Source organism: Toxotes jaculatrix, chromosome 18, assembly GCF_017976425.1.
Source record: "Toxotes jaculatrix isolate fToxJac2 chromosome 18, fToxJac2.pri, whole genome shotgun sequence".
Taxonomy (NCBI): domain Eukaryota; kingdom Metazoa; phylum Chordata; class Actinopteri; family Toxotidae; genus Toxotes; species Toxotes jaculatrix.
In genome coordinates this window covers 10,876,658-10,901,722 of record NC_054411.1, presented here as the reverse complement: position 1 = coordinate 10,901,722, position 25,065 = coordinate 10,876,658, and the positions used below count along the sequence as shown (strand labels likewise).

General features: G+C 40.9%; 1 protein-coding gene across 3 annotated transcripts in view; it reads left to right on the top strand.

Annotated features, from left to right (window-relative positions):
* Window positions 1-25,065, top strand: part of prkcab (protein kinase C, alpha, b) — an 83,870-nt gene that overhangs the window by 5,712 nt on the left and 53,093 nt on the right. For all 3 annotated transcript variants that reach the window (XM_041062097.1, XM_041062096.1, XM_041062095.1), the window contains exon 3: window positions 21,078-21,160. In XM_041062097.1, coding sequence (XP_040918031.1) covers window positions 21,078-21,160 — 83 coding nt within the window. The remainder of the gene's footprint in view (window positions 1-21,077; window positions 21,161-25,065) is intronic.

Below are 25,065 nucleotides of genomic sequence, written 5' to 3'. Positions count from 1 at the left end.
CAGCGTGACTCCTCAGAGCAGATGAAAGAGAGCAGAGTAAGAACAGTGGTGGATATTATGTCTACTTGATGACCAATTATAAACTGTGGCCAAGTTACATCTGAGTAGCCATGTCTCAAATTCTTATTGTCTTATTGTTTATAACTGCACTTGGATCGCATTTGCTTAAAATTGCAATACTGATTTTTTTTTCTCTTTTTGGCCACCAGAGGGCAAACAAACTGTGAAGACTATATTAATATACTGTCACCATTTAAGTTAGTATGACAAACTTACTAAGAAACATTTGCTTATTTACACATCCAGCTGTTATGGAGCAACATCCATTATCATCCATTTTCAGTCGTGTAAATGCTCCACTATGTTTATGCTATGCTAACTGTTTGTCTGCAGTTTGGTGCAGAGCAGATCGTGTAGAGTGAGTTTTCAGAGCTTTTTTGGTGCCGCTGTAAATTATGGTATAGTGGCAGTGAGAGTGAACCAATACAGTAAAGTTGCGGATGGACAACTAAACGATTAGCTGGAACTCTAATGCTTCGTAAATCCGAGGGAAGCTGCAGATTCAGGTGATAATTCTCTGTAGGTTTATCACAACAAACTCTTTCACCCCTTTCACATAGTCACCTTCTTTTCACATTGTCTCTTGGTATATTATTATAAAATCATCTGTAGTGGACTATTGGCCTCCATGGAAAATATGTTTATCATTTCCTGTGTATTTAAAATCCTGATAGTTTTGTGAGGTAAGGACATTAATAAATTACTTTGAAGTCACAGACGCTTCACAAAGAATAAGTTTTAAGTGTTGAGCCTCTCACAGAGATCAGTACTGTGAGATCAGATATTTCAGTGGTAGATGTTTGCAGGATGGTCTGCTCACTCTGCTATATTGCTAATCTCCATGTTATAAAGTCTGCTTTTTGCTTCAATGGTGACATCTCCATAACCGAGACCAGCCCAGTTTGTTGTGTTTGAAATACATTTGCATGCAAAATGCAGCCAATTTGCCTACTCTCATTTCCAACCCAGTGACTGTTTGCTTCTCCTCAAGTGATAATGATGAGATCTTTATCATGAGTGCCGATGAGGCGTTGGGTGTAGGCTGCTCCACCGCTCTCTGGGACATTTGTTACCCCTGTGGGTGACTTCATGTATGTGTCAGTTAGCATGACGAGGGCTGACACATGCCTCCAACGAGAGACCGTCACTGAGCCCTAATGGCAGCGTAGGTGGTAGAGTCAGCCACTTCCTCTGCTCAGAATGGATCAATGGACATCATTAACCAATCAAGGAGCAGAAGTGTGGGGGTGAGCGCGAGAGCTGTGCAACTCCTAATGCGGAGCCCCAAACAATAAACATCTTAAACAATGGCAGGCTGAGACATAGTGCTGCTCCTCTCAAGCGATACTGCTGAGATTTGAAGGGTCCACTCTGCTTTGCCTGTAAAGATGACCTAGATATGTTAATTCATTAATTTTTGCTTTGGTTGATCTAATCCTTGTTGCATCACTATGGATTTAAAAAGAAATTATTTATCTCCTCTTCAACATTGTGGGTGTTGTTCTGCTGCACTTGACTATTCACTCTGCCACGAAATTGCATGATTTAGAGAATCCATTAAATTAAAAACCGTAGGTCTTTTTTAAAATTTTATCACTTATATGTGCAAGAAAGTGAATCTTGTTTATTATAAGCTTTACTCTCTCACTGCTGAAAAACTCATCCGTGGAAGGAAAGAAATACTAAAAATAGAAGTCACACTCAGTTTCATACCTTGAAATATTTGAACGGCAGTTTAAATATTATTCCAAAAGTAAATTGTATTTTACGACCAGCGTAAGGATCACCGCCTGGAAGAATAACAAACTTACATGCTACATCATATCATACTCCCAACAAATAAATCCTGTAATGTATTTTGAATTATAAGTCGCATGATTGAAACATCTTTTTTCACATCAAATGATAAAATGAGATGGTGACTGAACATATCTAAAATAACTTTCAGCTCCCTTTATTGACATCAAAATCCGGCAGCAGTCCATCCAGTTTCCTGTCAAACTTTATTCGCAATATTTCTTGAAAGTTGTCAAGCTTAGCGCTGAGCGTAAGAAGCATCTGCTTGAGACTCATTCAAACAGACTTGTTGAATGTGAAGAAACCACTGAAACATTCCTTGATACATCGTCAATTTTTAAACCCTCTCCCAGCTGAATGGCATTAATTACACCAAGATTGGAGGCTTAGCTGGTTGGGATAATTATGTGTATCTCTGCCTCTGCTTGTCTCTGCTCCACATTCAAAATGCCCCTTTTTTACTATTGAGGGTTGGGTCTCTCTGTTGCCCCCCCCTTCCTCCTTCTCTCTCATTCTCTCTGTCTCTCTTTCTCTCCACTCCTCACTCAAGACTACTGTATCAACAAAGTGGGCCATTTCCATTTTGTTATCATGGTAACAGCTCTTCTGGGCAGTTTTGATGTGTGTTTTATGTTATCAGAGAGCATCCACTGTTGGTGATTGCAGCCCCTTAGTCCTTTTTCTGTTGATCATGCCACTGCAGCGAGTATTTCATATTCAGCCAAATAGTATTAGAAGTATTTAGCAATCACAGAGTGCAATGGTTTCTATTAAGACATTTTAGAAATTGTCAATGCTCTTTTAACAGAATCTGCTCTCTGTACTGTTCTGTTCAATGTAGATTACTGAATACTGAGTCTGTTTTCAATTTCAGTAATTTCTCAGCCCTGTCTGTGTGCTTCAAAGGCCGCCAAAGTCACACACTGTCAAGAAATATTGACTCTCGTTGTTCTTTGTCTGCACTGGGGGCTTGTCAAATTGAATTGTGCAACCTTAACAGCCCGTGCCCAAAAGGCATTTAGATCTGTGTGCCATTTAGCACCCCTAAAGACAGAGCTACACAAGACCTTCTTATGTGTCAACATAAGGGGATTGCCACAGTCTGGGTGCTAGACAAAGAGCTCTCATTTATAACTCCTCACTGTGAAGAGGGGCTGATGAGGAGGAGAGAGGACTGGGACAGAGGATGAACGGAAATCTGCAAGTGATGATTTATATTGTTGGATTTAGAGGTAGCCTGTGTTAAAGCATAAACACATGGTAAATGTTACACAGACTAGTTGCCCACCGCAAAAGGCTGTAAATAATTTTTGTCTTATTTTGTAGGCACATGTAGACAAACACATTCCGTTTCCTATGAGTGCTTCAGAGTAAAAGCCACCTCGAGCATGCAAGTGGATCACTTTTAATGTGAAGCAGCTGCAATTTGAATCTAGTGTTATTTTTGGAAGTTAGGTAGTAAATTCTGCTGATAGTAGTTTATGAATCCGTCTTTGGACACTTTTCTGGTAGTTTTGCTTCATTGTCTGTCTTCTGCCGTAAATGTCACAAATCACTTGGACTAACAGCATAAGTTGTCTATACATTTTTAACTCATCTCCAATAGCTACTGTAATTTCTTTCCTGATATGCCAGCATGGTGTGCCAAGGTTACCATGGTAACGGTGGTTGGCCCTCGCTCTGCTTGTGATGTGCCAAATCTCTGCCAACTAGTATACCCCCGGCGAGCACTTCCCTTTAAAAAACCCATAACACAAAACACCCCTTGTTTCCAAATAAGCTTTAAATGATGATTCAACATGGGAGCTTGGCATCACCTTTCTCAGCTTCCATTTACACAAATAAATGCATCGCTGTGACAATGCATTTGTGAGCCTGTCTGGGTGGAACATTATAAGACAGTGTAAATCAAGATATGAATGAAGTTGATCGACAGAAAAAAAAAATCTGAGATCCCAGACCAACAGCACTTGGCGATCGCACCCTTAAGCACAAAAACAGGGAGGAGACCATTTCATATCCAATTCACGACAGACTCTGCCCCCGTTTTCAGTGCAGCAGTGACCGCCACAAGTGCAATATTTTCATTTTAACAGACTGTCTCAGCAGATCATGTCAAAATGTTTTGCTTGCATAACACAATGTCATCTGGTGACATTAAAAAGGGGTCTTTTTGGAGGCTCTGCGGCATTACTCAGCAGAGAGTGGGTAGTTAATTGTCAGGGAGCTGCCTGTGTGTTTTTGCTGAGACACAATGCAGCGTAATAAGATGACACACGCTGTTCCCTCATAATCTCTGTTTTAACAAACAAAGGCAAAAGAGCAGTTGGAGAGGGCTCAGAGGAAGAAATCTTAGTGGAGAGAGAGTGATGGAGATACTAGAAGGGTATTTTTGTGATATTATTCTGAAAAAAACAACTTGTGGCTGCATTTGTCTGTGCCATGTGCATGAACAACAACAAAGAGTGACAGGAGCAGTCACAGCACTCTGATTTAATCTTTGTGCTTTCCAAAAATGGCACCAAGAGGAGAGACAGAAGAGATTCCTGACAAGATGCAATAAACAGCTGGCTCTGAGTATTGCCACAAATATGCTGATAACTTTCTACCACACTGTTAGAGCATCTGTCACAAAATGACTTTTTCATCCCAGTATGGTGTCAGCATGTTTTTGTATAATTAATTTTTTTGGGTAGATTGGTTTATGCTCATGCCTAACAGTCTGCCTTTGCACTCGTCTTGGATTATTTGACCCAGGTACAGACTGACAAAGTGCAAGCTCGTAGTGAAAACTGTGCAGCGAGGTTTTTTTTTTTTTTTAGAGAGAAGCTATAGCCTTTGCTTTATCTCAGCAAAAGATGGCAGCATGTTGAACCTTCATCCATAATAGATGGTGCACTGGTGATTTATATAAAAGACACCATCAGCACATAACAGAAGACCTACATTCAAGCATCAGCCATGTAACCCCATCACTGGTCTATACCTTTTATCTGCCTAAACCATCTGTTGCCATGACAACATACCATATGCTTAGTATCACTTTGAGACTTTGAGTCTCAAACTCAAGCTGAATGGATTAACAAAGTGTGTATTTGTGTGAGGAGCTTGCAGCACTTTCGATGTCTACTTTCACTGTCTCCTTTGGATGGAAAGACTCCTCTCATGGGAATTTAGAGCAGGAGTGCTCACCTCTATGTGTCTCACCACTCCAGCTGTGCTTAATGAATTCAGTGGTGATTACACCCACGGCTATTTTGGGAACGGTTTAAGTCAGAGATATCAGTCTTGACCCACATAAGGTGAGCACAATGTGCACTCAGGAGGATTTTGACTTTGCTGGGTATGTCTCTTATATACCCAGCAAAGAGCGTGAGACTGGAGTTTCCTCAGATATGGTGCTTTAGGGTTCAAGAAAAAAGAACAAAAAATATGATGGAATCTAGTTTTTCTTTGTTGCTCTTCTCTGTGAGAGGACTCACATTGCCTTTTTACTAAAGGTTACAATAATCTGTGTTGTCTATCCTGGAAAAGGTCATTGCAGGATGAAAATCAATGACCATAATATCATGTGATCATGCGTATTCTTCAGTGCTGAGCAGACTGTTGCAAGAACCATAGTACATTTGTTCAATATTTAAACCAAGGTAGGAATCACTGGATGTAGCAGTTTTCCTTCTCCATGATCGTTGTTTTTGAGGGCTGCAATTATAGATTATCTCCATTGATTAGTCCAACTTTTTTGTTGGACTAATCATGAGAAAAACTGTAAAATAAATTTTTTAAAAAGCCGGTTGTAATTTACAGCAGTCCTTGGTGGTGTATTTAAATTGCCTGTTTTATTCAACCAACAGTTCAAAAACCCAAAGGTTACTATTACATTTGACAAGAACAGTATAAAATGCTTACATGTGAGCTGGAACTAGAAAATATGAGGCATTTTTGCTAAACAATCAACTAAAATGATTATTCAAATGATTGCTGATTTTTTTTTTTTTTTTGTCGATCAACAAATGGATTAAGCAACTGTTGTGTTTATTAATATTCTCATTATAGACACAATAGGAAAAGATGTCAGCAAAATACTTAAACTGTAGTCTGAAAAGTAAAGCCATCCTGAAATAAGAGATGAGAAAGGTGCAGAAAAATGTATTTAAACGACATGTAATAGAAGAAAAGCAGGGAGAGTGTGGCTAAGATGGACACATGGGACTTCCCCAGCCTCACTGTAACATTTCTGCTATTTCTGTGCAAGGACAAAGATGCAGGGGGACAGGGAGTGTGAGCGAGAGGCAGAGGGTTAGAAAATGTGTGTGCCAGTTTTCTGAAGCGTGTGTTCCCTCTTCCTGCTCCTGTGGTGCTGTAAGCATGCGTGTGTGTATGTGAGTGTGTTGTGCAGTTTGAGGGTCACCCAGTAAGAGACTGCAGCGTGGCTCTTAGTCATCCTCACACCTCGCTCCCTTTTTACCTGACTGTCCATCTGTCTACATATTTACCACCAGAAACAGATTCCATGCCGTAAACAAATTAAAATACGCAAATTTGTATATATATATCCTACATATAAGGTTAGAGTAAACACTGCACAGATAGTGTGTGGAAATTTAAATGAGCATAGTGTGTTTCTTACAAAGGCAGAGAGCAGTTGTGAAACTGTGGGCTTGAGGAAAAAAGGTTTTAAGGCTCTTAGCTGAACTGATACGAAGTTGGAAAACCTTAATCTTATGTCTTTTTCTGCTCATTATTACTCACAGAAGCTAAATAAAACCTAAAAACCCAGTTAGGTATTGCACTCTCTCTTTCAATCTATAGGGAAAACACCCTACAAACAAAATGTGTTCTTGGTTCTTCTTCAGCTGTCTTGTTCATGACATTGTTAATATTTTTCACTCATCTTTAATAATGGAGACTTGTATGAGCAATAGTTATGTATGATATCACATGCCTGTGTTCTGACAGGCTGTTAATGTGCTAGGAGCTGCTGGATAGTATGAACGCTCTTTCACACATTGTTAAAAGCTTGCGTCAAAGCAGGAGTTACTGCAGATGCAGCCGCTTCTCTGATCGCATCATATGCAAACCTCTCCCTCCATTATTATCTGTTTCTCTTAATTGCATGTATGCATATTTGTGCACATGAACTAAAACTCCATCTGCAGTATCCTCACCTCGTGCTTTCTGCTGGGGCAAGTGAGGAGAGGAGGGGAGGGAGGACAGGAGACGGAGGCTGTCAAGTCCGAGTCTCTAATTGAAGGTGTCGTGGTTGTGTCTCCTCCTCGTCTTTCCCAGCCTCCTTGCTCCGCTCAGGGCAAATATAGCAACAGGCACCACAGGGGAGAATCAGTGCTTTGCTACCATGTTTTTTTTGGCATCTGTTTGGCAGAATGGAAGGAATTTTATCCTTTTGATCTGCGTTTATCGTCTCAGGGGTGCCACTGATGAAATTACAAGGGAGAGCATTTCTTAGATTTTGTGCTCTCTCTTTTGTTTGTGTGCAAGAGTTTGTGTCTCTATTGGCAATATTATAACTTCCCTTTTTTAACTCTTATGTCTTTCTTGTAAACAGCCTCTCCACATTATTAAACACCACAAAAAGAGAAACGGAATACTGAATGAAAGCCAAAATAATGCTTGATTGGACTGAAATACAGTCAAAAATCTATCAATTAGTCTTATTTATAACTAAATGAATTAAAACATTTAATTATAAAAACTGTTATCTTCACTGTCCTTAAGTATAAGAAGGATATGTGTGGGTTTGAGGGGGTTGCATTGTTTCTTACCAACTGTTATATTTGAGTGCCAGCATTGTGGCAACAGTGTAGATTGAGGATTTTAATGATTTTATGAAAACAGGAGTATGGCCAGCAAAACTTGGCTAGTAGTTGAATTAAAGCTTGGGAATAACTAATGACTAAAAAAGCCAACACTCACTTCTAATATGTTTAGGTTTTCTTCAAACATTAATGTAACACATCTTTTTTTTTTCCAGTCGACAATGACTGCTCCATATTTTTTTTCACTTTGTATCTAGAACGAGAAAATACAAACATGATGAATTTGCAAAATGTTAAAAGGACTGCCCAAGAAATCTCCCTGCTCGTTTAGTATTCAAGCCAGAGGGAGGAAATGCTAATGCTGAATGAACAGCACTCAGTTGTTACGTGCCGTTAAGATGATGAGGACTCTTGTTGCCGTGCCTTCTGAAAGAGGAGGTGAAGCTCAGTTTACTGCCATAGTCTGTGTTGACCTATGTTGTTGTGTTGTTGATATTAATATGGCCTGTCATCAGTCTCCTTTCACGATGTACTTTTCATCGATGTGCAAGGTATCAAATACTGGACAGATTTTCACTAGGAAAATAAGGTTTTATTTTACAACAACCACCAAGGTAACAACAGCTGTACCAATAAATGTATATCTGGTGCTGTCACACACATTATTACAAAAGATTACAAAAACAGCAAGCGACAACAAGCATAGTTTGATGCATGTGTCATCCAAATAATGCTCTTCCTTGCTGCATAGAGTTGTAGAGTTTGAAACGTATTCCTAAACAAAGAGGTAATTGTCTTGGTTGTCATGGTCTTGCCCATGTATATGCACATGTTTTGTGTATTAACAGATTCTGCAGTCGCTGTTGCTGTTGCTGGTGAAAAAGGACCAATATATCTTTTTGCAGAGCAAGAATAGTAAGCCATACATCAACCACACCCCATATGGCAAGAGACACCAGGACTGCTCACACCTACTCACATACTGTACACACACACTCAACTATGTGGTGAACGGCTGCTATGTCTTTCACACGCTTTCCATCTAGCAGATATTACAAAAGCACATTATCACTGCGGCACCCTTGCAGGCTCTGTAATGCAAACTGAATGTCAGGCAGACACGGTAGCCTTGACAAGTCAGTTCAGACTATGTCAACAGCTCTTTGAACCCAGCCGTCTGCATGGACAGAGCAGATCCCGCTGGAACAGTGTGGCGGTGGAAGCTGTTGAGTGAAAAATTAGGCCTCCATCTGTAAGAGCAGCTCTTCATGTGGAGCAACAGAGAGCTGGTAAGAAACACAGTGGCAGACAGAGGAGAGAGAGAGGTGGGCGTAATTGTATCTGAAAGTGAGGTTAACCACACACGTATTCAAAGGGCCAGCTAAATCAACCCACTGTAGAGAGTAGTTAAAATGAAGAGAAGGGTGCGAGGCTCAAAACCACTTATCATACATTCTCTAGAGGGTTTTATTGTCTCTTATTTGGTTCCAGTTCATGCTTTGTTTAGGTAAAGCTTATTTTTGTGATTACTGGCTGGGAAGTTTTGCTATGGCTCCAAAGAACCAATTGAAACTACTGTCCTTCTGTCTATGAAGCGTGCATTTATTATGTCAGGCTCTGAGTGACATATATGCACTGATGAGGTCCTTGTAGCCTGCAACCTTGCCCTAAAACTTATGCTGATACAATTATGTAAATCTTTGTCCCTAAAGCTAAGAGAGTTCTCTACATCTTGGCCGTGCTAGCAGCATGGCTATAGAGATGGCAGTGTCAGAATTTCAGTGTCAGTTGGTCCACCATTCTGGTCCAGATTGGTGATGGTCCAATTTTTCAAGTACTTAGGTTTATGTCTAAATACCTGCAAAACTATTAGCAATCCCAGAAGGCATAGCTGTACTATGTCTTTAATGTTAACTAGTAAATTTTTGCAATCTCATACGCGCATGACAGAGATAGATCGTGTACATAGTAAACATTAGTCAGTGTATGCAGTAGGTATAGATTGCTTTGTCTCCCTTTGAAGTTTCTTCGTGACTTCTGCCTTTCACTAATTTAGAAACACATCATCAATCACTCATGTGGACCAGAGGTTTTATGGATGGGTGTATATGCATGTATTTTGTTATGCATGGCTACGCAAACAAACTAAAAAGTGTCAAAAAACCCTTCTAGCAGTAATAAAGTATGACTGACCTAGCTGACACTGCCTGTTCGTAAGGCCTCTCTGTAGCAGGGCTGAAAACGTCAGATCATTGTTGTATAAACTGAACAGAAAAAAAAAAGTCAAAGAGGAAAGAATAAGAAATCATGGGTGGCATGGGAGGTAGCAGGTGCTAATTGAGACCATCTTGCAGAAAGCACAGAATGCCATTTCGCCACAGCTGCTGCCTTTCGTTTTTTTCTCCCTTATTCAGCTCCAAATGGTACGTGCCATGCACTCGACAGCCTGACTAATCGCTCTACACAGGCTTGGATGCAGGCGTGTGGATTAACTAGGCCAATTAGCCAAGCATCGAGACGCCTAGTGATGAGAAGAGTCATGTTCCCTTTCTCAGCTGAGTACCACTATTTAGCAATAAAGGTGCTGAAGCAACACTACAGTTTACTGACTGCTTCGCGACTTACAATGGCAAGGTTTTCTGGCTCAAGCCTCTTGACCTCAATGCAGCATGACTGTGTTTCTCTGGGGCTCTGCAGTTTTTGTGCTACAAAAATACATTTCTGGATGGCTTAAGAGAGGGACAGAGAATGAGAGGCTGTGCCAGTCTGTGTGTGAGTGTGCACGCTTGTGTGTGTTTTCAGGTCTCTGCATCTTTGAGAAAGGGTGTGTCTGCATGTGTAAGTGTCCGTCTGTGAGTTTTCTCCCAGCATCTGCACATTTGCATCTGGATGAGGGCATGTGTTTGTGTGTGGATGTGTGCATACAGCATGTGCATGTATCTCTTTCTCTCTTTCTTTTTGTGTGTGTGTGCTTGTGTGTGTGTGTGAGTTTTTGTGTGTATTTGTGTGGTTATGGCAGAGAGCAGGCTTCATCGTGGCAGTTGTCCTGTCTGCTCTTGTCTACTTGGCTGCTTTGCAGTAAACTGGCCCCAGTTGACCCAGGATCAGCTCATCAGCTCAGCAAAATGAGAAGATGGAAATGTCTAACTACTCTGTGCTGTACTCTGCCTACTGACTGACAATCAGATTATACAAACTCAGAGTCAGTTGAATTCTACTTTATTTCCCCTTGCCATCTTTCATAATTTTTACATTTGTACATTTTCCTTTCCTTCCTTAGCATTCCTGTCACCCTCTTCCTATATATTATTTATCTTGCCTGCTCTTTTCTTCACTGTTATTGTCAAACTGCTGTCTTATCTGATTTTATGCTTTAATATACCAATCTCAGATTCCTAATAGAAAATCAGCAGTGTCTCCACTATGTCTTCTATCTTTAACCGTGAGCTACATTACCTGTGTGTGTACAGCAGCTATAATACTGTAAGATTAATTTGTCAGTGTTGTTATTTCACGAGTTACTACCTGGTGTTTCATGCTCGCAAAAGGCTGCAATGATTCATCTTAATTTAGGCACCATGTTTGTTCATCTGACACGAGTTAGACGTGTGAGTCTCCCTTCACAGGGTTAGAAATATGATTCATACATAAATTCACTATGATTCATGCAACTCAAATAAGGCACCGCTGGAAAAAAATTGTCAGGTGAAGTTGTTATTAAATCTGAAGTCTTTTGCCATTTTGCTACTTGCAAAACATATTTGATTCAGGTGTCATGTTTGTACATCTGACTCATGCATCAAATCTGCTGCAGTAGTCTCTGATCAGCAGAGGATCTTTGATATTTTTTAGTGCTACCAGTTGTAATATTCATGTTGAAGTTCAGAATGAATATGAAACAAGGCTTTAATCTGACCTAATCTATTATTTTAGTTCCATCTGAAAAGAACTCTACTATGATATACACACTGAAACAACTGAGCAGTTATAATGAGAGTGAACCAAAGTGACCCTTTTAGTCTAAAGTTTGCTCTTTCATGTCAGTTGTCAGAGGATTCTGAAATCCTGCCATTGTTTCTTTGCTCTTGTGACAGTTTTAGGTTCTTGGTTTGGGCTAGCCATGCTAACAGAAACACTTAAGGCCCTTAAAAATATTTTCACTGACTTATTATGAGCGATGGGATCCAAACTGAAGACACAAATTTCAGCCAGATTTTGAACCTGTTTTTTTTTTTGTGTGTGTTATTTCACGAGGCATTTCTGTTTGTGCCGCGTTGTCTGTGGTTTGAAGTGGACAGAGTGTAGTTGGAAAAAGGTGATACAGCATTTTGAAAGGGGGTGATGCATGGTGGTGCAGTGGTTAGCACTTTTGCTTCACGGCAAGAATGTTCTGGGTTTTGAACCCGCTGGCCTGCTGGGGCCCCAAGTTGCAGTTGCAGGTTAATAGTGCATTAAATGTGGCTTCATTTTCCAGCACACTAACACAGGTAGAGTATTAAAGTCACCTCACTGATGCAGTAATGTCAGTTAATAAAGTCTAACTTTAGCCATTAGAAGCTATTGGTCATACGAGATGAAGTTAGGCTGCTCCATCAAAACCTCTGAGAGTGCTGAATAGGAAAACTGTGCTTTTTTCATTGTTAGCAAAATCAATTTTTCATTTGAAGGAGAAAGAATGTGTTATTGCTTCTTTAAAAATCTGCAGTGGGGCTTTAATGGTACACAGAAACGTTTTTCTCTGTACCAACAATTTTGAGCCAAGTTTTCAGGAGCTTATTGTAAGATCAGTTGTAACAAAGATTCATGACAACAAAACCATTTCAGTCTGATGCAAAGAAAAGCCCCAGAAGTGTGAATTTTGCGCATCAAAGTTTGTGAAGCTCATCAGCATGTAGCTGCTGTGGGAATAAATGCAAAAAAGTGATTCAGGATTGTAGAAGAAGTAAAAGGCATCTCTGCTCGATGCTTTGATGTGAAGAGAGTACAAGGAACAGTACAAGGCCAGACGAAAGTCAAGACACAACATCAAAGTCTGCACTTTTTAGTGGCAAGTGTACAATCACAGTTAGCTGCCATATTGTATCAGAAGCTGACATTATAGTCTTTTAGTAGCATGTCTGCCTGTAGCTTCAGATAACCTATGGGCAGTAGTGGAGAATAGAACTCAGTAGTTTTTATCTTATATAATTCACAGTGTTATATAACGTTTGTAAATGGGTTTTACTGAATAGTGTCAAGAATGTGCCTTTGACAACACTGCTTCATAATTGTGTGATATTTAAAGCATGTTTTTGTATTAAAACATTTTTTTCTACCACCGAAGTGTGCTTTGATCAAGGTCACGGTTTTATAGAACATTTCTTTTTGGCTTCTCTTTCTTTCTGTATCTGAGCGCAAAAGTGAAAGAGGAGAGACTGAGAAAAGATGAAAAGCAAGACCTGTGAGAGAATTTATTGAAACTGACTGAAATGAGAAAAAAGGGGGGGTAAAAAAAAAGTGCGTTATTTATGTTTCAAAATGTCCTGAGACAAATTTAGCCTTGACTTCACTGGTCCCAAACAAATTAGTCTAGGACATGCAGTGCCGCAGGAGTGGAAGATGCTCTGATGTTGATGTGTGGTATCAGCCTGTCCCCCGGCATCAGACTTGGACTTGGCCGTGACCTTTGCCTTTTGCCTGACCACTCTCTGTGTGTAGGACGTGCACAAAGAAGCCAGAGTCATGGTAAAGAAAGCCATTACCTCTGGCGACTGACTGTGTTTGTGCGTGTACGCATGTTCAGGTTTGTGCTTTGCTTTTTTAAATGTGTGCACTCGCTCACACCTTCCATTGATAGTCAGTCCTTTTTACAGCCTCATTTGGTCCCGTCTGTGTGCTGCCTCTGTTTGGACCACAGCTAGCCAGACTCAGTACATTGCTACCACTGTGATACCTGATACACGGACACAGGGGGCTCTGAGCCAGACCACTGCAGGTGATACATCACTGGCTGGACGTGTGTGTGTGTGTGTGTGTGTATGCGTGTTTATGTGTGTGTCTGGGTGTGTAACTGAAAAGATGAAGAGACAAGAGAACCAGATGTAGCAAGTGTACACTGTGTGTGCACTTGCTGCTTGTCTGCCAGTGATAAATCAAAAGCAGTGAATGCATGTGTTTAAATGTGTATGTTTGTATGTCTGCATGTTAAAAATGATGACCTGTGTGCATTTATAAGCATGTGACTGTGGGTACAAATACACGACAGAAATTGTGTGCTCAAAAGCATAAACGTGTATCCACACATATGGACGTATGTGCTTAAGCTTGTGTATTTGTGTGTGTGTCTGCGTCTATGTTCGGAGTCATATTTAATTCATGAGACAGTATCACTATTTCCCCTGTGTGACTCAGAGATGTCTGGCAGCCAAACACTCCCACCTGTAGTTTGGAATAATTGATCCAGTCCCCCTGTGGCTATTTCTTAATACAAACACTATTAGTGCTGCAAAGAGTGCGTGTGCATTTGTGTGGGTACGGCCTGAATGTGTACATCCATGTGTGTCCGTGTGCATCATTACCGATAATGATTGTATTCATATATGCGCCTGACTGACATGCATATATGCCCATTTTTCTGCATATTTAATGTAAGAAATGTAAGGCAGCTAAACATGAAGCTGAAAGTTTGGAGACTTATTATTATATAAGCAAGGCTTTGCAGGAATTTGTTCATAAATAAAATTATTGGATAAAATAAAATTTGGACCTGGTGAAAAAGAGTTATTACACTTCATCCTCGTGGGACCACGAAGGTCCGCACAAAGTTCATGGCAATCAATTTTAATAGCCACTGAAATATTTTCAACTGAACCACAGTGATTCAGGCTGAAACATCCGACCTACATTGCCATCCATAAAGCCATTCTGTTAGCATATTTTGCACAATCCTGATGTGTATTAGAGTTTTTACAGGCCTTGTGTGTAGCTGTGTGTTGTTTCTGTGGTGAGACAGAGAGAAATACAAACAACATGCAAAAAAAAGAAAGAAAAAAACAGCATCACCTCTGTTGTCTGTGTCTGCCGTAACAAACTATCCAGACATACATAATCAAACACAGATCTCAGAAGACAGGGAGCCAAGGTGAAAGCTGCCATCACCTTCCAACCTGCAGCGCTGTGTAGGAGGAGACTGAGGGGGTGGGGTTTTTGACAACATGTAAGCCCCGTGATGCAAACTGACACAGCTTAATTCACCTTTAACTCACTTTCTATCATCCTATCAGATGCTATGAGGTATTTTCTGCTCTGTAACTGTATATGAACACACAGTACATCAGTAGAGTTTTCCATCATTGTTTTGTTTTGCTTTGTTAAAAACTGAGCAGCATCCCTACTGCGCTGAATCTCCCCCGAGGTGTTCTTCTCTCTGTTCTCTGCAATTCCCTGCTCCCATGCAGAAATTGCATAATTCCTTACATATGCACATACAGTATATAAACAATCAAATACGCACAAACTCATGCATATTCACATAGCAGGATATTATGGTGATGGAGATAATTGCTAGATACAAACAGAATTCTTAGGAAGTTTTACTAATTTTGTGTGCTGCCCTTAAAGAGACACAAAGAGGAAGAGAATTCTGCCCTTTTCTGTTCTCATCATGTCTTATTTCTTCCTATCTCTTCATCTTCGCCCTATTTTCTCTGTCATTCCCATCTCTTATTCTCTTTCCTCTTTTTTTTAAATAATTTAGTCCATCAGTGGTCTTTGTGAACAGCTTTATTGTTGCTTTCAAGGTCATATTTTCACAGTTAATTCTGTGTGGGTGTATGGTATGTCTTTGTCCTTTATGTGCCTACACCATGCGTAATTGAATGTATGTGCTGAAATTGAGTTTCCATGCCTTTGTTGTAGCTGTGGCTCTGTTTGTTTCCTCCCTCTGCAGGTAAACTCTGCTTGCCGGTATATATCCCATATACATTTCCCAAGGGTGGTGGAAAAAGGACAGAGACTTATATTGTGATATACTGAGGCAATTTGGTCTGCTACAGCGTTGCAACACTTTGTAACTGTGAATGGATCTGATGTGACTTGGATAGGGATTTTCCTGCAATGGGAATTTGAAAGTGACCTGCCTTGCTTCACATTCTGCACCACCTTTACCAAAAAACTTAGAGTGTATTTAACACAATATCGACCTATATTCTGAAATTATCTAAGATATTATTATGTATTTTATTGTAATGGAGATAATGGAAACATGAAGATTTCATCAACCAATGTAAATTCTATGCACCCGTAGACAGTAAGTAAGTAAGTAAGTAAGTAAGTAATATTGGAGAAGCATGTAAATGACCCTGAAAGATTATGCTTAAAGAAATGCAGGCTTATTCACCGCTGGGCCTCTCTGACTGTCTTCACTGTCAGTGTGTCAGGCCATCTGTGGTTACTGGCCATCCATCTCTGGCAGTCTCAAGAGAGAGCTGGTGGTTATGGGTCACGTGACCTGGGGCTCTGGGAATCTCAGATCTGTCACTCTCTGCAGTGGCAGGAGTTCATAGGTCATGCTACTGAAGTTAGAAACTTCTGGAAGAGATATAAAATATGTATGAAATATTGTTTATGCCTCTGTGGTCATACTGACATGGATGGTGTGGACTGATACGTTTTTATACACACAAATATCATATCTGCTCACAGTATGGACATAAACAAGTGGTGTACAGAAATGAAATGTGCTGCTTTTTGTTTGTAAAACAATTTGTATTTCCCTAAAGGTTGTTCAGTCAGCACTAAATGTGGCTTATGGCCAGGACTAATTTGCTGTTTTAAGTCCAGATTAAATCGTGTGTGTCTCAGTTTGAGAGCAGAAGGCTAATGGAAATGATCTGGACGGTAAACAACAGACGGATTTAGTTTCTCTTTGACCTTTGAACTCTATCAAAATTTGACGAGAACTTGACACAGGCCAGGGGTGCCTCTCTCCGCTGTATGTAGGCTACAGCACTTCCCATTGGCCTGTTGTTTGATTCTTTCTATGGCTATGTTTCAGCTTTTTCCACCTCTCTCTCATTCAGCACTCACACAGGCTTGTGACAGGAATAGCTTTTCATTCATCATTCACTGTTCTCTCATATGCACGCTGGCCTGTGATATGTCAGTGTGTTTGCGCATGGATGTGTGTATCAGTGCACCGCCGCCTGTGTATTTATAGTGTCCGTTGGCCAGGTGTAGAGGAAATGTCTTCCCTTTTCTTCTCCACCTCGGTGGGGTTCTGTACATGCTGTTCCAGCCCTGGCCAGAATCGAGCCTAAAAATAACCAGGAGAGGACAATACTCCTCCCTCTCCTCTCCTCTCCTCTCCTCTCTCTCCTCTCCTCTCTTCTCCTCTCCACCTCTGTCATTTTTTGCCTGAAATTACAATTTGCGGAAAGACCACAGACCCATAATAAGGCGGTAACACAGCATTTTACATGATGAGCTGTTAGGTTGCGAGCAACTTCGTCTTTGTCTGCGTTTATATAATGGCAAAAAGAGAGGTGCGATGAATAATTTATGCATAATTTCCAGACTATTTGTGTTATTTCCCTTCAAACAAAACTGTCACCTAACCTCACCTCAACAATATTGTGGCACTAAAAAGTATGTAGATGCGAGAGCACAATAGTTGTTTGAGGAGATAAAGACATTTCTGATTCCCTTTGGAACATCCATCTCTACAGTCGTAGGAACCCTAGACCCCCGTGGATTTATTCCCTCCCTCTCCGCCTATTCATCCGTTCTCTCGCACTCTTCCCTCTTTTCCTCCTGTGGATCTCAGATCAAAGCCTCAGTTCCCTTTGTGTTCGGATGCACTCTGGGGGCCCGGATCAATTGAATGTGTCTGGAGGGTATTGAGCTGGTCCGGCGCTACAGGTGTCCTGCCCTCTCTCCCTTATCTCCACTGCAAGCCTTTTCTTCTGGGCAACAGCACAGCATAATTCTATTAACAGTGGTTCAATAGACAACCAATTTCACCAGATTAACCAGGGCTAAATCCACACTTTAAAGGATCAGTGGTGGGGAGATACAGATGTGGATGGAGAGGTGTAAGAATGCCACCATATCGTATGTGTGAAAACCTGCCTCAAAATGCCCACCTATGGAGGCAGACACTCAAATTATGCGTACAAACGTAGTGTGTAATGCGCTTTCAACCGTCTGCACACACACACACACACACACTCGCAAGAAAGCGTTTGTGTTGTGTAAGCTGCTTTGTAATACCAAAGCCCCTTATCTATGTGCTTATGCAATTAGCCTGGTGAAACAAAGCCCATAGTAATTAATCATAATATCCCTGACGATACAGTATGTCACTGTGTCACCTCTGCTCCTGCTGCTTCACACAGCTCCCCCCGAGAGGACTAAACCATCTGGAGACAATGACACTTTTTACAATTGAGTTTCTCAGTCAGATCCCTGCGCTTGAGTCATACAAAAGATTTATTACAGTGGTATTAAAATCTCAAAAAAAAAAAAAAAAGGCCTCTTAATTAAGTTCTCTTTCAGGTCTATTTGTATGTATTTCTACTTTTTTTGTCATGAGAAATTCACATTTTTGTTGATTCAGCCAATGCCGAGCAGATGTAGATGTAAGGTGCATGAGGTGTCGTCAGAGCTCTCATCCTGATTGGTGGGGTGCATGTTACTCCCAGAGTGCCTCTGTGTTTCAGCCATTGCAGCACATTGGCTCCTTCTTCCTTAAGACAGCTTTTAGATTAATGTGCGTATCACTGTGTGTGTGTGTGTGTGTGTGTGTGTGTGTGTGTGAAAGTCAACGCCAAGGATTACAGTCACAGTGAAACACTGTGTCTTGTGTAAGTCTGGGTAAGCTTGCCTGACACACTCGCATACACACACACACAACTGATCCTTTCCACTATACATAGATTAGCAGCCCTTCTTCACCTCTGAACTGAGATCAGTGTGAAGTCTGCTTAGCTCCACAATGCAGCACCAACAGAAACTCATACTGGTCTGAGATCAGCACTAAACATACGCGCCAATGGACGAGTGGGTGTGTGACTGAGGGTGTGAGCAGCACTGATGGATGGAGGAAGAGAAAGTAGTACGAACGTCATTACACCCGTGATTCACATACGCTAGGCTGTGGAGAGGAAAAGAGAAACCTGATGGGGGCTCTCTGAGTTAATCCTGCTGAGTAGAAGTGTGTGTTGCAGAGCTACAGCACAGAAGATGGAAATACACACGGCAGGGCAGATTTCATGTGTTTTGTACTCCTCATTTACATGTAAGCAAATGTTTTAATGTCACTGACAGCAGAGTGGGCAGCATGTGGGACAGGGGGACTGACGGTTTGACTTGTGGGCCAGTAGGGAGTAGATGTGAAGTGGGAATGAATGTTCTGAGGTCAATACCAAAACAATTGCTAATATACCCAGCAGTCACAGATAGAAGATCAGCCTTTTAGAGAAACTTTCAGTAAATAAAGTATGATTTCATCGCTGGTTTCATTCCCTTGCTTCAGACCCTGAGATTTGTTGTGCTGGCTGCTTGGGTAAGGGTTCACTGAATTTACATAGTTTTAGCTTACAACATCTGTAAATCATAAATCTGTAATCATTTTTGTGAGCTGCTGAGGCTGTAACAGATCCAACCTGAAAGTGAGAACAGCAGCAGATTATGAAACATTGATGAAATACTGAATGTATCTGACACATCTAAATAACAGCTGTAGTCTGCTCTGACTTTAACAACTATTTATTACAAACTCCTTGGTGCAAATACGACATCATAATATATTAAACTATTGGAACACAACCAACCAACACAACCAGAACCAGTAGCTGGTCAATGTAAACTATTATGACCAGGATTTGACCCAACAGATAAGATAAATCCCCGATTTACTATATGACTATACATGTATGACTATACATGTATGATCCATCAAGACCAAGGTTAGGGGACAAATCATCCTCAGGGAGCCACAAAATGTCTGCACAAAATTTCATGGAAGTCCATGTAATAAATGCTGAGCTATTTCCGTCTGGACCAAACAGGTGGACTAATCAACAGACCAACACTGAGCCTCGCAGCAAGCGTGGCTGAAAATTCCCCACAGACTGGGTCCTAGAAATTCCCGCCATCTGCATTTACACCTGTGCACAGAACCCAGCCTGTTTTTGCATACTGTACATTATGGAAATGACAAATGGCACACATGACAACGTCATAGCACAAATAAATCAGTGTGGGCTACTATTTTGCTGAGCTTTTTATCCCCCCTCTTCTCCTTGTCTCTCTCTCTCTCTGCCTCGTTTCCTCTTTATTACTCAAAGAGACGAATTTGTACTGTAAGCTGCCACTGCCTCAGCACGGCACAAAGGAATATCCAACTCTGATACACATATACACAGAGAGAAATGATGTATGAGTATTAGGGCTGATGATGGAAACAGTCGGTATGCTGAAAATACAGATCTGTCTGTCTATCTGTATATCTTGCTATCTGAAATAAACCTAATTGACTGAGCAACATGATACGGTACAGCCTTTTGAATGGACAGTCAAGGCCCCTGCTGTTTCTTGGACTTCTCAGTAAACTCGTTTCTCTTGTTTAACCAGTGGCCATCAGATTGTCTGGCAACTGCGATTTAGCTGGCAGAGTTAGAGACAAAAACCACACAAATACGATGGTGGGAGAGCACGAAAGTGCACATGAAAAAGCAGGCAGCTTGACAATGAGCGAAGCAGACAGATTGTGTGAGAATGAAAAAGAAGAAAGAAAAAGGAATTTAAAATAATGGCAGGGAAAAACAGTTGGGAACACAGAGTGAGAGTCAGAGAGAGAGAGAGAGTCAGCTTGTGTTCTAGCTGTCACAGATGTCCACGCTTTTGCTTTTCCCTCCAAATCTGCGGCGGCATCCAAATGTAAATGCCACGGTCGCTGACGTGAGAGCAGCATCAGGTGTCATGTCAGCCGTGTCACGCCGAGTGACACTTTGGTAGAGGCGGATCCCAGTTCAGTGGGAGACAATGATGCAATCGCCACCAACCCAGCAGATTGTAAAGAGCCGACGGCAGCAGAACACAAGATCACATAGTGACATTTTTTGTGTGGGTGTGAGTGTGGGCGCACACATGCATGTGAGTCTGTTTGTCTGTTTGCATTTGTTTGCGCGTCCATACGGGAGAGGCCTGTGAAACTCATTTTGAAGTTGATTGATGAGAACTTACATGCAGCTTCTCCATTTGTCAGAAAACTTGCATAAGACACTAGACAGAAGAAGGACATAATTCTTGCGTGTATCTCTGTCTTGTGTGTTTGTATTTTTCCCTTAAGAGGCAGATTTGGTAGATTTGCATGTACATGTAAAAATGAAACAAACAAATAGTTCACAATATTGTGTCTTAAATTTTTAATGTAACACTCTCTCTTTCTCTCTCTCCTCTTAGTGTGTTGTTTTGTGGTTCACAAACGCTGCCATGAGTTCGTCAGCTTCTCCTGTCCTGGAGCCGACAAGGGCCCTGACACAGACGTAAGTTAATAATTCACACATGACCTGGGTGCATCCATTAACATACAAAACAATACACACAATAACAACAGTTTTGTGATATACTGAATGAATATATTACAACACAGGACAGGATGCTATTTGTAAAGGTGTCTGTTTTAAAGTGGTGTAAGTTTCACAGACCTTTTGCCAACTGATGAGAAAAGTTTTAAAGAACTGCAGAAGCGGAGCTTTTTTTGTCAGTATGAGCATCATTCAAATGTTAAACTGACATGAAAAAAATGCCAAAAGGCTGAGCTAAAAGCAGAAAAGCTGTTTCTGAAACTTCTGCCCTCACTATGTGCGTAGGTGCACAGCTACAGTGTAATGTGCAGCGAGCTAAACAGACTGGCAATAAAAGTTGGAGACAGCAGATTGCCTCTGAAGCTTTCACTGGAATTGTGAAACTGAGAAAACTGTTTTGGACCACAAATTTTATGATTTGGGATTAGAAATTAAAAAAAAAAAAAAAAGATTCAAAGAGACTGCACCAAATGCAGACTGAACAAATTTAGATAGATGGCCTTCAAATTAAAATGTTTTGTTGCAATTAAGTGATTCAGTTTCACAGTTTTGGATTTCAGGTGCTTATAAGATTCAAATCTTTGTGGCTGTTACTTATATCCATACAGGTGGCACAACAGACATATTTGTTGTGTCACTCCTGTGCTTTATGTCAATGAGACTTATAGTGATCTTATAGGATGTGTAGTAATTTAGTTTGGTTGTCCTGTCAGTGTTTTTAAATTTAAATTTGGTCCAGTCATTATATTTAAAAAAAATTATAGGATCTTTCTCATTGTCTTGCTGGGAAATTCATTTAGACTGAACACTTTAAACAGTTTTATCAACAATATTGTTATGAGAGGGGGCAGTGCAATATATCACCATATTGATTTTTCTGTATCAGCCTGTAAAAGTCAACCATCTATCAGCAGTATATCACACATGAAGCATTTACTCTGTTGTGCTGTATCTGCAATTGTTTGCATCCACACATCAGGTGTGACGTTTTATCAGGGCTGGAGTCCGACCTTTGTGGTTTCTTGGGGCACAGTTTAGAATGCACGTGTGACCCTGCTGTAACAGTTGAACCTCGATCTCCTCTTCCCTCTGGGCAGCAACGAAGCTCTGTCCTTGGTTAGATAAGAGGTGGAGGTTAAGCACAGCAACAAGCTTCATACTACTAACGTACTGTGCACACACACACACACACAGGCAGAGGAGAAGCCCTCACACCGTCCCACCAGTAGTACTTTCTGCATCTTCATTGTACAGCTGCAAACATAAAAAGCCAATTAGACACTGTATTCTTGCGCTTCAGCCTCGCCAGACTGAAAGACCTGCTAATGAATGTTCCCTTGCTAAGCCAATTAAGACGCAGACGCACACCCACACCAATATTCTCTCAAGTTTACATGAGCGAGAACATCAAAATCTCTGTTTTTAAAGTCTCCTTGGTCTGATACACTTTATTAACTGCAATGACGATACTCGGTTTGTTCTGCACCTCCTCGCTGTGATTTCCGGCTTCTCCTCATTAAATGACATCAGAAGTCATTAAAGTAGTTTAAAAAGGATAGAAATCAATGCAGTTTAGTGAAGCTTTTGTAGCACACCAGGCAATCAAGAGTGCACTTTTTGTTTATACGTGGTGTTTTATCAACTTTTACCAAAGCGATTGCTCTGTATTGTCCTCTCTTCATCTTTCTGTCTTTTTAAAGACTCATTAGTCTTGTCTCTCACCTTCCGAGACCCATTGTTCATTTTTGTTATCGCTCCTGGGTTTCCTTTTTGTTATTCAACCATACTTCTCCTCAGCTCTGTCTATCTTCCTGCCCAACTATTTCTGTCCGTCTTTCTCTTCCTCTCCTTTCTCTCTCTCTCTCTCTCTCTCTCTCTCTCTCTCTCTCTCTCTCTCTCTCTCTCTCTTTCACACACACAAATACACACCTGCATTTTTGGCTTCAAGTGCCCATTGTGAATTGTGTTCTGCCTGTTTTTGTGCTCATTATCTACTGACTGGCTTTGGCACAGAGTGAATAGGGAGCCCATCGGGGATGGACCTCTTTGAATTCCAAATAATGATATGGGACTAGCTCAAACACAAGCAGCTCTTTTTTTCCCTTTAATTTGGTCAGTTTTTCATACGTTTCTCAATTAAAATATTTTCCATACAGTATAGTGAGAACAGTCAACTTTCCTATGATGCCGTCACACACATCAGATTCATCCAGATGGATCTGATATGTGCTGTAAAGCATGTGTAGAGTGATTGTTGCGTCATTATAATATATGAAACAGTTTTTCTAAAAAACATAATTTCATGACATGAGTGAACGATCAACTGGACATTTGGTCAACACAGGTATAGTGAGAGCCCTGAAAAAGTTCTGCAACTAAAGACCACAAGTTTGCTGAACTTTCTCACTTTGTAATAAAACAGATTTGGCTTTTATTGAGGAAAGAAACATCCTTAGTTTGTTGTCACAATTATTATTATTATTTTACTTTAAATGTTGATAATCTTTATTTATGCCCCCAAAATATAAGCCAGCATTTTTTAAGGTGTGGCTCAATGAACTGCTCACTCAACCACCTGCTCATGTCTGGCTAAGGACAGTCGTTGCACCCTTAGTCAATTTTTTGATTAACCAACAGACAGATTTTCCAACACATTCGACTACTGGGATTGACAGTCTGACCTTTTCCCAAGCATATTTGTTAGCGTTTTCACCTCGGCTGCTTTGACAGGTGCACATGGGATGAATGGGTTAATGCATTAATACTGAAGAGACTTGATTTGTCCATGAAGATTCTCAGTCATCCAGGTCATGGTTATCCACGAAGAGTTGAATCGAGTTCAGGTGGACTTGGTTGTAGGTACTTGAAGACATTTCACCTCTCATCCAAGAGGTCTCTTTAGTTTAGATAATGTGTGTATAGTAAGCCTTGAATCAGGACAAAAAAAAAAAAAACGTTAGCAGTACTGAGTGTGGGAAAATTTATTGTACACAATAAATGTCCACAACACACCAATTTCCTAAAAATATGTTAAAAAAAATAAATGTCAGAGGTCCAGTAAAGCAAAAATATGGCACTAGATAGAAAAAAGCCATTTAAAATACATGAAACATGCAAATGCTCTGCAGGAGCGTTGTTAATGAACAGGGCAAAAGACAGATGGTTGGAAAGAGGATTTGCCAAGGAGAGTAACAGCAATATACCCATGTAAAGCATAATCTCCACCGTCACACACCAGATCTGTCACTGAAATGAAGTAATATCACCAAAAAGGAAAAAAAAGAGAGAAGAACTTGATCTGGTCAAAGATCTAGGCCTATTATGCTCATGTAAACTTGTTTGTGAAACCCATATTGTTTCTCTATGGATGAGTCACCTTCATTCACTGGTTCCAGAGTGATCCTTGACTGATAATACAGCACTATTTACCACCCACGCCTCACAATGTGTTGAATGAGAAACAGAAAGAGAGGCGGGAGGTAGAGGGAGAGAGCGAGCAAGCACTTTTCACTCAGATGCTAATGCGAACATCTCTCTCTCTCTTCTCCATGACGTTCTGTGAGTGGATCAAAGCATCTGCCGGACAGATGACGCCATTCATGCACCAAGGCTGGCATAAGGGTCACTCTCAACCCACAGTGCCAAGGGGCAAAGTGTGTGTGTATGTGTGTGTGTGTGTGTGTGTGTGTGTGTGTGTGTGTGTGTGTGTGTGTGTGTGTGTGTGTGTGTGTGTCCGAGCCCCGTGCCAGATTCATAGAGTCATGACACCACACTGATTCAGAAGCTGAGGGGCAGAGATGGAGGAGTGTAGATGGAGTGATGGTGAGAGGGAGGGAGGGAAGGGGGGGAGGAATAGGTGTTGG